Source organism: Macrotis lagotis, chromosome 3, assembly GCF_037893015.1.
Source record: "Macrotis lagotis isolate mMagLag1 chromosome 3, bilby.v1.9.chrom.fasta, whole genome shotgun sequence".
Classification (NCBI taxonomy): domain Eukaryota; kingdom Metazoa; phylum Chordata; class Mammalia; order Peramelemorphia; family Peramelidae; genus Macrotis; species Macrotis lagotis.
Window position 1 is genome coordinate 301,976,286 of NC_133660.1, and position 14,605 is coordinate 301,990,890.

Here is a 14,605-nt window from a genome sequence, read left to right on the forward strand (position 1 = left end):
CTCTCCGACCTTCATTTATACTTATATTATCTATGCATGTTGGGATCACAAGAACCAGTATCCAATCATTTCTTTCCAGAATTTACCATCTACATTACCTTAAACAAAAGAAAATGACAAGTTCATTTTCTTTTCTGTATAGTGGCTTTCCTTTTGTCTCCCTTGGTATAATATTAATTCCTTCATTGTGGGGATTTTTGTTTGGCTTTTATATGTTTAAAAGCAAGTTATCCAGGGATTACCAAAAATCTAGGATATAAGTGTTTACTAACTGTTGTTTTACTGATTGGTCATCTTTGACATGGAAAGTAATAGAAAAAATAAGTGGAGTGCTGCAGAATGGTTTTTTAAAAATAATGGATGTGACAGTTCACATTTCCTTTTTTGGGGGGGTGGGGGTTCCCCAAGGTAAACGGGGCTAAGTGGCTTGCCCAAGGCCACACAGCTAGGTAATTATTAAGTGTCTGAGACCAGATTTGAACCCAGGTACTCCTGACTTCAGGGCCGGTGCTTTTATCCACTATGCCACCTAGCTGCCCCTATATTTCCTTTTTAAAGAATTCTCTCTCTCTCTCTCTCTCCATATATATGTATATATATATATATATATAAACATATGTATATATATATGAGATGTTTGAGTTATGATAATATGCATGTGTGTGATGAAATATATATGCATGTGTGTTTCTGTGTGTGTATATGTATAATATATGTATTTATTTGGATACTTATTTGTTAAATAATCAATTCTGACCTTCAAATACATGCTTTTAGACTCCTGGATATCAGATGATTGGAAGAGAAAACTACTGCCAATATACTTTCCCTACTAAATATTTTCTTTCTAATATTGAGTTCATTGACTTATTTGTGCAAAAGTCCTTAAATTGGATCCAACTAAAAATGTCCAATTTATCCTTTAGTTTCTTTGTTTCAACACATACTCTTCTCTGAGAAAGTAGTAGCAAAAATAGTATCTCCAATCTTGATTTTCATATTCATTGATGGAGTGATATTTTATGTTTGGTGCTTGCGTTTTTGTACATTACTTCTCTTGACATACTCTATGCTCCAGACAACCAGGCTTACTGACTGCTTCTTACTGATTGGATAAATGACACTCCAGGCCCCTCATTTGTTCCTTTGCAAAGACTAAGCAATATGCTTCCTCTTCAGGTTCACCTCAGACTTGCTGATTTCCCCCCAAAGTTTTTCTGAAGAATCACATTAAGTATTTCTTGATCAAATCATGTTTCTCCCCGACATACTTTTAAATAGTTTGAATTCACGTATCTTTGGCATATACTTATATAAATAAATATAAATATATGAATATATTTATCTTTTTTAGTCCACCTATTTTATCATAACTAGCAAAAAGATGGCACTTAATAAATACAATTAACTACTCAGTTCCCTTTGAGTACCCTTAAATCATCCATTCTCCCTAACAGAAATGACTTACTTATTTAAAGAGACCAGATTGAATTCCTTCAAAAACCATCAATATCTTTGTCCTTAGTCACTATCCTGCTCCTAGTCTAGCATGATTTCTCCATAAAATGTTTCACCTCAAAATGTAAAATAGAATCAACCTTGATCTTTTGTATATTTTTATGAAATGATAAATTTTCATTTTGATTATTCATTTTACATTAGAAGTAACCGGCCTCTTCCACAATTTCCTCATGGCATTTTTTACCTCTGTGTTTCTAAAAGTATAGATAAATGGATTTATCATTGGGATTAGAATAGTGTAAAATATTTCCACTGATTTATCAAAGGAGAAAGTAGATGGCGGTCGTGCATATTCAAATATACATGGAACAAAAAACAACACAACAACTGTGATGTGGGAACCACAAGTGGAAAGGGCTTTGTGCCGAGCCTCAGCATTGTATTTCCTCAAGGAGTGCAGGATGACCCCGTAAGACATAAGTAGGAGGAAAAAACTTACTGAACAGATGAGCCCACTATTCATAATAACCATGAGACTAAAGCTATGGGTGTCAATGCAGGCTAGTTTCAACAAAGGATACAAGTCACAAATAAAGTGATCAATCACATTGGGCCCACAGAAGGGTAACTGGACCATGAACAGAACCTGGATAAAGGAATGTAGAAAGCCTCCTGCCCAAGCCAAAACAATCAGAAGGACACAGCGGTTCCTATTCATAATGGTTACATAATGCAGTGGCTTACAAATAGCAACATATCGATCAAAGGCCATGAATGTCAGGACAATCATCTCAGAACCACCAAAGAAATGTGCTGCAAAGAGTTGGATCATACAACCTTCAAAGGAAATGGAGTTTTTCATATGGAGGGAGTCCAGTATTACCTTTGGGGCAACGGTAGAGGAGAAACTTGCATCAAAGAAAGACAAAAAGGCCAGGAAGAAGTACATAGGAGAGCCTAGGAGAGAGGGAGTATTGGTGATTGTCAAAATAATAATGAAGTTTCCCAAAAGAGTTGCCAGATACAAGAGTAAGAAAACAACAAACACTATTTTTTCAATGTCTGGAGTCTGTGAAAGTCCCAGTAGAATGAACTCAGTAACATAACTTTTATTTTCCATGATATTAGGTTTATGGACCAATGATTTTGTAAGCATGGGACACCTGCAAAGGCAACAAGAAAGAAATCTCTGTAAAATAGATTATTTGACCCTTAAAATTAAATTCTTCATCTTTCTTTTCTTTTAGATGACACATATAAACATATCCAGGGAGTATAAGTGAGAGTGGCTAATTTTAGGTGTTGCAAGAGGGAACCAGGATCTAGAGTAGCCACTAGTGAGAAACATTTTCCTTGTAAGTAATATTCCAATGTTTAAAGAAAAAGGACAAACATTTAGCTACCAAACCACTCCTATATCATGACCACATTGCCAAAGATCTTATCTTGTATTAAAGTGAATGAAAAAGCATTCAATTAAAAAGTATACCCATGGATAAACATATATATATATATATATATATTATATATACAATATATAATATATATATATATAATATATAGTATATATTTGTATGTGTGCATGTATATAAAGATATACCTATATTGGTAAGCCAACATACTCACATATCAAATCAAATCAAGTTAACTCATGAGACGCAAATAAGTCCCATCATTCTATGAACTTTTAAAGAAGAATCTTGTAGTATGACTACTAATCAAAAATTGAATTATCTTTTTGACCTATTTTTAAAAATAGTGATACATGTAGGATATTAATAATAAATTGTTACCACATTTATGGTTTAATACCTCAGTCTCATAAGTGGGTTACAAGGAGATGAAAGAGTCTTCATGAAAGTGATCTCAAGAAGAGTAGTTTTGCCAGACCAAGAATTCACTGAAAAACTTCAGGCTTATCCAGAAACAATAAGGAAATACTTTTAAGAATTATCTTAGAGAATAAAAAAAAAAAAAGGAAGGGGGAAACAGATGTTATAATCACCTTCCTGGCACACCAGATAAATAAAGTAAATATATCATTGAATTACATTAAAAATCATAGTATACACAGAGACTGAAATATATATATATATATATGTATATATATATATACATATATATATATATATGAATCTGTCTATGTCTCCGTGTCTCTACCTATACATCTAGCTATCTCTCTTTGAGTACATTTCAACCCTGGTTCCGTGAGTTCCATTATCTGCATACTATGTATAATATTGCAAGCATTAAAAACAGAACATAACACAGTGACATTACCCAGAATGACAAAATTTCAGGAATTGAAGGAAATATCAGGGGACCACAACTTTTATCTCTTTTTGAAAGCTGTCATCAGCTATCATCTATAAATACAATAGTCTGTTGTTCTTTCTCCCTGCCCTAATTCTCTCCACAATGGCATCTACCTTCATCTTCATACACATATCCACCCACATGTGTATGTGACCAGTAAAAAGATATTCTTGCACAAATGCCATTAACAATACACTGATCTAACTAAAACTAAAGAAGAGAACTATCTGAATTTTATATATAAAAAAGAATTGATTTGATGAAACAAAATTAAATCTTATAATACTGATTATGTAAATTTTCCTTAATTAATTCATCTAAATTAATGCATCAACAATTAAAAATTGAATGTATGGAATTCTAACATCTAGCCTGACCCATAAAGGGACAACTAAATTAATCCTATAATCTTATATATAAAAATATTGAGCATTTGAGCAGTTACTGGAATTCCTCAGTTACACTGAAATACTAAGCAATGAAGGCAAGGTTTTATCTAAGTTCCTATGGTTCCACTATCTGTATACACCTACACTTTTACCTTTATTAAGGAAGAAAACACAGCATGGTGACAAAATATCAGTGATTAAAGAACTTGTCAGGAGACACATTTTTCAAAATCCACATTCTTGCTACAAGCCTCCATCAACATTTGCACCCACAAATTAAATAGCCCTCTAGTCTTCTTCATTTCTCTCAATATCTCAACCCATTCTCACATCCTGACTGAAGGAATTTCTTTTTTTTAAGGGTTTTTCAAGGCAAAGGGGTTAAGTGGCTTGTCCAAGGCCACACAGCTAGGTAATTATTAAGTGTCTGAGACCAGATTTGAACCCAGGTACTCCTGACTCCAGGGCTGATGCTCTATCCACTCTTCCACCTAGCTGCCCCTTGACTGAGGGAATTTTTGACAAGTCTCCCCCATTACTAGCATAGTCTCTCTTCCCATTATTCACCTCCTGCTTTCTGTTATTTACATCAATTTTCAGCTAAAATTTTAGGTAGCCACACACAGCACACTGGGGGCAAGAAGATTCCTCTTCCTGAGTTTAAATCTGATCTCAGACACTTACTTTCTATGTAAGTTGAACAAGTCACTTTACTCTGTTTCCATTAGTTTCTCATGTGTAAAATGAGATGGAGAACAAAAGGGAAACCATTCCAGTATCTTTCTCAAGAAAACCTGCATTGGGGTTCCTTTTCTATGAAGAGTCATGCAGGACTTAAACAACTGAACATCAACTACAGGTAACCTCCTTGATTTCCACCTCAATTCCACCTAAAAATTCCTCTCTGGGGGGCATCTAGGTGGTGTAGTGGATAGAGCACTGGCCCTGGATTCAGGAGTACATGAGTTCAAATCTGGCCTCAGAAACTTAATAATTAACTAGCTGTGTGGTCTTGGGCAAGCCACTTAACCTTATTACCTTGCAAAAAAAAAATCAAATACACTAAATAAATTCCCCTCTGCTGATTAATACTACTACATTCTTTTTTTTTTTTTTAGGTTTTTGCAAAGCAAATGGGGTTAAGTGGTTTTCCCAAGTCCACACAGCTAGGTAATTATTAAATGTATGAGGCCAGATTTGAATCCAGGTACTCTTGACTTCAAGGCCGGTGCTTTATCCACTGTGCCACCTAGCCGCCCAAGGTACTACATTCTTTATATATGTTGATTATATATAGTGACTTTTATGTTGTCTTCTCATTAGATTATGAACTCCTTGAAATGAGGGACTACATTTTGCCTTTCCTTGCATCCTCAATGCTTGGAAGAGGAACTGGCACATAGTAGTTACTAAAAAATATTTATTAATAATTTGACATCTACAAATGTAATTTTCCTAAAGCACATGAATAAACTTTCAGCTCCTTTCTAAAGAATGTCCAATGACTCACTGTTACTTTTGCAATTAAATACCATGTTCTTGGTTTTGACGTTTACATATCATGCCAATTTGGCTGCTTCTACCTTTTCAGTCTTCATTTACTTTCCTACCATTTAAGTACTCTACTATCTGCCTAAACTGGACTTCTTAGTATTTTGTGAAAACACGTTTGCAATACTTTATGCCTCCTGACTTGTTATTCATCATGCATGAAGAATTCTGTTCCTTTAACTCCATTTTCATGTTTCCTGTCTTTCTCCAAGAGAGCTCAACTCTTCCCATCCGTAGAAGAACCTTCTTGTTTTCTACAGACAAGAATGTCTTCTCTCTGAAATTATAGTTCTCTCTGTGTGTGTGTGTGTGTGTGTGTGTGTCTTTGTCTCCCTTGTCTCCCTCTGTCTCTGTCTGTCTCCCCTCCCCTGTTCTCCTCCCCTCCCTCCTCTCCTCTCCCCTGCACTCCCTTCTTTTCTCCCCTCCCTCCACTCCTCCCCTCCCTTCTCCTCCCCTCCTCCTCTCTCTCCTCTAAAGATTTCTATGTTTCTATACTTGACAACATAAAATAGTTGAAGAAAAGTCTGTCAAGATCTTACTAACACTCTTATTTTATCAATTATCAATCATCATTTTTTTTTATTTCCCTAACCTTTCACACAGGTTATGGATTAGAGTGGATAATTAATAAATACCTCTGGATTGGTTGATGGGTACATTGTGATCTCTTTCAGGACATGGGAGAGTTACCTTGCCTTTCTTTGCATTCCCAGGGTGTATGCATGTGTTGATTCATAGTAAGCATATAATACATATGTCTTGATTGACTGATTTACTGCATACCCTTTATAGCCTTACCCCTGTTTGACAGAATATCACTGCAATCTACTGGATCTGATACCCATTTAAGTTAAAAACCTTCAGGGATGAAGTCCCTAATACTTTCCAAGACAGCCAAAATGGAAATGAATGCATTCAATAGTGCTGATTTAAACAAAGTGAAATATCAGGTAATTGACAACAATAGAAATAGTTTTATATATACATACAGTTATATAGATAAAGGTATCAGAGACAGGTGGACTGAGAACAAAGAGTTAAGTTCAATTGAATCAATTTACTGAGGGAAAGGTTTTGCCCAGGTGGTGGTACGTGATCAAATTTCCTAAACAAATTCTATCATAATACTACTCTGAATAAATAGTGTCGATGATATTTCCTTTTCTTGAAAAGTTTAAAATTTCTTAAAAACTATTTTTATATTTACTTCATTCATTTTAAGTGGAACATGCAATTGATAAAGTAAGAATTTGGAAAATGAACAGGATGTATGCAGATGTCAAGATAAGGAAAATGAATTGTAATGGGAGTATGAAGATGAGAAATGATAAGAGGGATGAAGAATTAGGGGAAGGAGGGTAATTTTTTTGGGGGGGAAGCTCTTCTCTCACATCAGAGAATTCCCAGTTATTTCAGCAAATATACAAGGTAATAGACTCCAACAAAGGAAACCTTGAGTTGCAGTCACACACACACACACACACACACACACACATACACACACAGACACACACACACACAGAAACAAACATAAAAAAAAACAACCTCTGCAGAATGTGAAACTGTCTTCTTTCCTGTCTCTGAGATATTGTGAAAGAAAGATAGGAAGAAAAGAAAGAAAGAAAGAAAGAAAGAAAGAAAGAAAGAAAGAAAGAAAGAAAGAAAGAAAGAAAGAAAGAAAGAAAGAAAGAAAGGAGAAAGAAAGGAGAGAAAGAAAGGGGGAGAGAAAAAAGAAAGGAGAGAAAGAAAGGGGGGGAGAAAGAGAGAGAGAGAGAGAGAGAGAGAGAGAGAGGGAGGGAGCAAAAAAGACAAAGAAAGAAGAAGAAACAATAAGAAAGAAAACAACTTTGGTGATGAAACTGAAATGAATTTTGCATATATACTGAAAATTTTTGCCTCAACGGGACCCTGAGAAATTCTGTGTATCTTAGTCTGAGAAAGGGGTGACTTATTAAACCTTTAGTCAAAATCTTATTTTCATCTCTCACTTACAAAAGTAATGTAAGGTTAATGGAAGAATTTCTATTTACTGCTCTGGCTAGAAAAACACTGAGCTTGGGGACAAATTGCATATTTCTAAAGGAATGTATGTGATCAAATATTTTAAACATGCTGCAAAACTTACATTTTTCAAGTTAGAATAGAACAATTGCCTCCAATATAAAATTGCCATCTCTTGAAGTGTTTTAGAAGAAAGTTCTTGAAGTCTCAGATGATAATATATCTCTCTTATCCTGCTCTGGAATCAGGATCTGCTCTCAATAAATAGGGGCTTGAGATTAGAAACAACTAAAGACTTATTTTCAGAAACTTCCATATGATTATGGAATACTATATGATTATTCTTCTTTTGGCAGAAAAAATGAGATATTACTCATTTCAATTTTTAAAACTTTACATTAATTAGAAAAAAAAAGATTTCTTTTTTCCTAGATAAAACATCTTTTTGGTTCTATTCCCCTGTTCTCAAACTCACTTCTCTATAGAACACATAGAGTCAAGTATATATCCTTTATTCTAATAGATATTTATGGAGATTTCTTCAACATTATGAAACTTCTCAGTCTCTGAGGAACTGAGGGTCATCCCCCTTGTGTGGACACAGTTCAATTAGTTGACTTTGTTTAGTATTAAAGAAAATCTCCTAAGCCAAATAGTTCTGACTTGTACTGATGCCAGATTTAAATAAAATTGGGGTATTTATATATACTAGACTTTACTTTCCTTAGCTTGTTTTAGATACTATTTCCCGTCACAATTACAAGTCCAAATATTTTAGTTTTCTTTTTTACAAAACTTTTGAGTCCTGAAAATTCTTTTTACCCCCTCCTCTCCTCTACCTTCTGAAAAGGGTAAACAGTTTAATATATCTTATACATATGCTGTCAAGTAAAACATTTCCATAATAGTTTCAGTTGTAGGATCTTTTTTCCTTTTTTATGACCCCTCGGGGGTATAAACCTAGTAGTGATATTGTTGGGGCAAAGGATGTGCACAGTTTGGTTTCAGTTTACATGTAATGGAAGGTTAATGGAAGAATTTCGATATGCTACTCCAGCTAGAAAATCACTGAGCTTGGGAACACATTGCGTATTTCTTGAGGAATGTATGTGAACAAATATTTTAAATACTCTGCAAGACTTACATTTTCAAGTTATATTAGAACAATTGCATAGTTTCTAATTGCTCTCCAGAATAGTTGGATCTGTTCACCACTATCAACAATGCATTAGCGTCCCAGTCTTCCCACATAATTTCCAACAGTGATCATTTTCCTTCATTGTCATATTTTATCCATCTAATAGATGTGTGGTAGTATCTCTGAATCGTTTTAATTTGCATTTCTCTAGTCAGAAGTAATTTGGAGCATTTCCTCATATATCTATTGATAACTTTGATTTGTCCATCTGAAAAGTGCATATTCATATCCTTTGACCATTCATAAATTAGGGAATAATGCAATCCTTGAAATTTACTCTGTTCTCTATATATTTAAGAAATGAGGTGTTTATCAGAGACACTTATTGTAAAGATTGTTTCTCAGTTTTCTGCTTTCCTTCTAACCTTTGTAGCACTGTTTGTTTTTTGTTTTATTTGTGTTTTTTTGTACCAAATCTTTTTTTCTTTATTATAAGCTATGTTACCTAGTTTACATTTTTGTAATATTCTGTATCTCTTCTTTGGTCTGGATGTTTCACTTTCCCATAGATCTAACAGGCAAAAAAAAAAAAAATCCTTGATTTTTTCTAATTTATTTATGATGTCACCTTTTATGTCTAAATCATATACCATTTTGTTGTTACACAGTGTGAGATGCTGGTCTATATCTGGTTTGTGACTTTTCAATCCCCCCCCTCCCAGTTTGTTTAATAATAGTGAGTTCTAATGCCAAAAATCAGGGATTCTTTATCCAAGCTAGGTCACTGACTGCTGTGTCTCTGTAACTAATCTATTCTACTGATACAAGCCTTTATTTCTTAGTCAAAACCAAATCCTTTGGTGATTACTTATTTATACTGATTTATAATATAGTTTCAGATCTCGAATTACTAGACAACTTTCCTTTGTATTCTGTATTAATTCCCTTGATATTCTTGATCTTTTGTTCTTCCAGATGAATTTTTTGTTATTTTTTTTCTAGTTCTATCAAAAATTTTTTGGCAGTTTGGTTGTCATAGCATGATTAAATAACTTAGGCAGAATTGTCATTTTTTCTATATTGATTTGGCTTACCTCTGAACAATTGATTGTTTTTTCACTTGCTTAGATCTGACTTTGTGTTTATCAAAATTTACAATGTTTTTTTACATAATAAGATAACTTTTACCTAATTTTTTTATTTTGAACATTTTATTTGTTTTCCAATCATGTACAATAGTAAATTGCACCTATCATTTTTTCAAGGCTCTGAATTCTACAATTCCCCCCCCTCTTCCCTCCCCCCCACAGGCTGTCTGACAGTGTCTACACTGTTTCCATGCCATACATTGATGTAAATTGAATGTTATAAGTGTAAACATAAGAATAAACATAAACCCCCTCCCCCCCAAGGAGATGGGAAACCTCAAGAATAGAGAGAGAGAAAAAAAATTGTACTTCAGTCTGTATTCAGATTCCAACTCTGTTTCTGGGGTGAGTTCCTTTCTTTACCATAAATCCACCAGAGAAGCTGCTTCAATATTTTTCCCTCAGTTGCTATCACTAACTGTACCTCCACTCTATTCCTCCCCACTCTCATTTATTCTTTTCTCTCTCCTTTCATCCTGGCCCTGTCCAAAAGCGTGTTGCATCTGAGTACCCTCTCCCTTGATCTTTCCTCTCTTCTGTCACCTATTCCCCCCCTTCCCTCCCCCCATTTCCCCTCATCCCGTCCCTTTCCTCCCATCCTTCTCCAGGGCAAGATAGATTTCCTCACCCTATTAAGTGTGTATGCCATTTCCTCCCTGAGCCATTTCCAATGACAGTGAAGGCTCACTCATTCCCCCTTTCCTTCCCTCCTCCCCTCCATTGAAAAAGCTTTTTATTTTTGACTCTTATGTGAAATCTCTCAGCTTCTTCATCATCTCCTTTTCCTTCCTTCCAGTACTTTCCCCTATCACCCTTTTCACTCCATCCCTTTACCACATCATACCATTATATTCCACTCCTTCCTATGTCCTGTCTATGTATGCTCCTTCTAATTACTCTTTCTTATAAATGAGAAAGTTCATATGAGGTATCAATATCTTCTTCCTGTTCAAGAATACAAACAGTTCAACATCATCAAGTTCCTCATAGTTAGTCCCTCTCTTCCACTTTCTCTATTGGTTCACCAGAGTCCTATACTTGGAGATCATACTTTCTGTTCAGCTCTGGTCATCTCATTAGGAAAGTTTGAAAGTCCCCTGTTTCATTGAAAATCCATCTTTTCCCCTGAAAGAGGATGTTCAGTTTTGCTGGGTGATTGATTCCCAGTTGCAAACCAAGATCTTTTGCCTTCTGGAATATCATATTCCAATCCTTAGGAGCCCTTAATGTAGATGCTGCCAGATCTAACTATGGAGCCTCAGTAGTTGAATTGTCTGTTTCTGGCAGCTTTTAGAATTTTCTCTTTGATTTGGGAGTTTTGGAATTTGGCTATAATATTCCTGGAAGTGTTTTCTTTTGGGATCCCTTTCAGGGGGTGACCGGCAAATTCTCTCAATTTCTATTTTACCCTCAGCTTCTAGGATCTCAGGGCAATTTTGCTTATTATTTCTTGAAAAATGAAGTCTAGGCTCTTTTCTTGGTCCTGGCTTTCAGATAGTCCAATAATTTTCATATTATTTCTTCTGGATCTGTTTTCAAGGTCAGTTGTTTCTCCAATGAGATATTTTACATTTTCTTCTAATTTTTGGCTTTTTTGGAAGAGTTTTATTTCTTCCTGATTTCTTGCAAAGTCATAAGTTTTCTTTAGTTTCATTTTGCATTTGAAGGAGTTATTTTCTTCAGAAAGCTTTTTCATCTCCTTTTCCAGCTGGCCAATTCTGCTTTTTAAGGCATTCTTCTCCTCATTTGCCTTTTGTTTTGCTTTTTTGCATTAGGCCTAAACTGGTTTTTAACAAATTATTTTCTTCAGTATTTTTTTGTATTTCTTTCACCAAACTTTTGATTTGGTTTTCATGATTTTTCTGCATTGCTCTCATTTCTCCTCCCAATTTTTCCTCCACCTCCCTGGATTGCTTTTCAAAGTCTTTTTTGAGCTCATCCACAGTCTGAGCCCATTTTCTATTTCTCTTGGAGGTTTTGGATACAGAAGCTTAGATTTTCTCATCATCAGAGTATGTGTTTTGCTCTTCCATAGGACTGAAGTAATTCTCTAAGGTCAGATCCTTCTTTCCAAGGTCTAAAGCTCTCCAGCCTGTGCTTTGATACATAGGTGACCACTTCACTGCCCTCTGCCCTGAGGCTATAAGGCAGGATCCAGCTATCTTAGTAAAGAAGCCTAAACTGTACCCTGAGTATAAGTGTAGGCAAACAGTGGAGTCCTACCCCAGGAAGAGCAGAGAGATCTCTGCAGACGTCCCTTACCTTCTCTGGGGGTGCAGGCTGCTTCCTCCCGATTCTCTCTGCAGGTTCTGTAGTCGGTGCTCCTCACTCCACACTCATGGAGGTGCAGCAGAGTTCTCTCCTCTCCCCTTCAAACTGGTGCTGGTGATCTCTGGGCTGGGCTGGACTGGGCTTTGCTGAGCTGGGCTGTGCTGTGCAGTGGCTTTTTTTCCCACCCTGGGTCTTGGTGAAGCACACATTTCCTGTGGAGGTTCTAAGTTATCTTGGACTGGGAAAATATATCACTCAGTCGTTCTGTGGGTTCTGCCCCTCTAAATTTTGGCTAGAGCCCTCATTTGTTTTTGGGGGGTTGGGGGGGTGGGAGTTATTGGGGAATGCTGCCTTCAGGCAGCCATCTTGGCTCTGCCCCAAAATTTACAATGTTTTGTAATTGTGTTTATACAGTTCCTGGATTTCTCTTGGCATCTGTTCATTAAAATGGAATTTCTCTTTGTATCTCTTGCTCCTGGTCTTTATTAGTCATATAAAGAAATACTGATGATATGCAAATAGTGATGATTTGCTGAAGTTGATAACTATTTCAAGTAATTTTTTAGTTGATTTTATGGGATTCTCTAATACTCTCATATCATCTGCAAAGAGTGAGTTTTATTTCTTTAGTGATATTCTAATTCCTTCAATTTCTTCTTCTCTTACTGCTACTGAAAACATTTAATATTATATTAAATAAAAGTGATGATAATAAGGTGATAATGATTTTTTAATCTACCCTTATTTTAGTGGGAAGATTTCTATCTTATCCCCATCAGGGATAATGCCTGTTTCTCAGCCTTGCCTTTATTATTTCTCCTGTTGATTCCTTGACCTTCTTCCTTTTTATTGAGGTGTGGAGATTTCCTTTGTTTTTTGCCTTTCTTGTTTTTCTCCAAACTTGCTAGATTTTTATCTTCTTCCTCATTCCTCTCATTTTTCTTCCTTTCTCTTCTATTACCTTAAAAAACACACCCCAGTATTATACCACATTCTTTCCTTTCTTTTTTAAAAATATTTTATTTGTTCATTTTACCAATTATGTGGAACAATAATTTCAAACAATCATTCTTTATTACAGAGTTATGTTTCACATTCTTTCTGCCTACCTCTCTTCTTTTCCCCCTCCCCCATACAGAAAGAAATCTGATATAGGTTATACATGTATAACTATGTAAAACATTAAATCCATCTTAATTACCTTGTGAAAGAAGAATCAAATGACTTTCAGTCAAGATGGTAGAGAGAATTTAGGATCAGTTAAAATTGCGCCTGGGTTTTCCTCAGAACCAACATTAATCAATCCTCTGAACAGATTCTGGAGTGATAGAATGCACAGAAGATCAGAATGAACCATGTTCAATCAAGGTCTCTCAAGGGGAAAGTATGGGGGAGGCCAGAGCAGAGAGCAAACATCTAGTTCACCAGACTTCCGGAGACTGTGGACTAACCTGAGATCCTCCCCTGTGTGTGTAGTGGTTTTGGAGTTAAGACTTGGTGGTCAGGTGCATGGTTCCAGGGGAAGACTCCAGTGACGGAGACCAAGACCCATTCAATCTGGTCTGCACAACCTAACCCAACAGCAAATGCCTCATGTTTCTAAACAGGAACCTCTAGACTTCCCAGAAGGAAGGTCTGGCTTTCCTGCACAAACAGCTCAGACATACCCTCAGGTGTTTCCACTTCCTCAAACTTGGAAGTAGGTAGTTGACCTCCCCACCACTGAGAGCCTCTGGCATTTCTAGCACAGACAGCCTAGTCCAGTGATTGAGATGCCTATCAGATAGCCCAGGGATGACCCAGGTAACCCCAGAGTTTCTAATGGTCCAAGCACAAATAATGCAGAGAAAGAGCCCCTGGTGTTCCTTACCAGTCTGTCCACTGAATATTCCAAACATCAATGGCCCCCAAGTCAGTCAACAAGCCTCTAGACTTCTCAACTCTAAAGGTCTATGAGAAGCCCATCCCCAATACAAGACTTGGATTAGATAGCAATTCTGACTATGAAAGAATAAGAAACCTCATAGAAAAACAGGGTCCAGAAAGAGGAAATAAAATACTTAAAGATATATAATCATATAAAAATGCTCCAAATCATTACTGATTAGAGAAATGCAAATTAAAACAATTTTGGGTTATCACTTCACACATATCAGATTGGCTAAGATGACAAAAAGAGAAACAGATCAGTGCTAAAAAGGTTGTGGGAGGATTGGGACCTTAATTATTTGGCAGTGAACTGATCCAATCCTTCTAGAGAGTAATATGACTCAACAGCTGCAATATTAGGTCTATGTGCAGAAGAAATCATAAAAAATGGGAAAAGTTCT

The 14,605-nt window shown here is 35.9% G+C and overlaps 1 protein-coding gene across 1 annotated transcript; it reads right to left on the reverse strand.

The window, feature by feature from the left end:
• Positions 1-1,648: 1,648 nt before the first annotated feature.
• LOC141517009 (olfactory receptor 4C15-like) lies at positions 1,649-2,581 on the reverse strand. Its single transcript, XM_074227949.1, has one exon. The coding sequence runs from the start codon at positions 2,579-2,581 to the stop codon at positions 1,649-1,651; it is 933 nt and encodes a 310-aa protein (XP_074084050.1).
• Positions 2,582-14,605: the final 12,024 nt, after the last annotated feature.

What these genes read in the sequence shown, in the direction of transcription:
- LOC141517009 (XM_074227949.1), bottom strand. Translation starts at nt 2,581, where the DNA reads ATGGAAAATAAAAGTTATGTTACTGAGTTCATTCTACTGGGACTTTCA.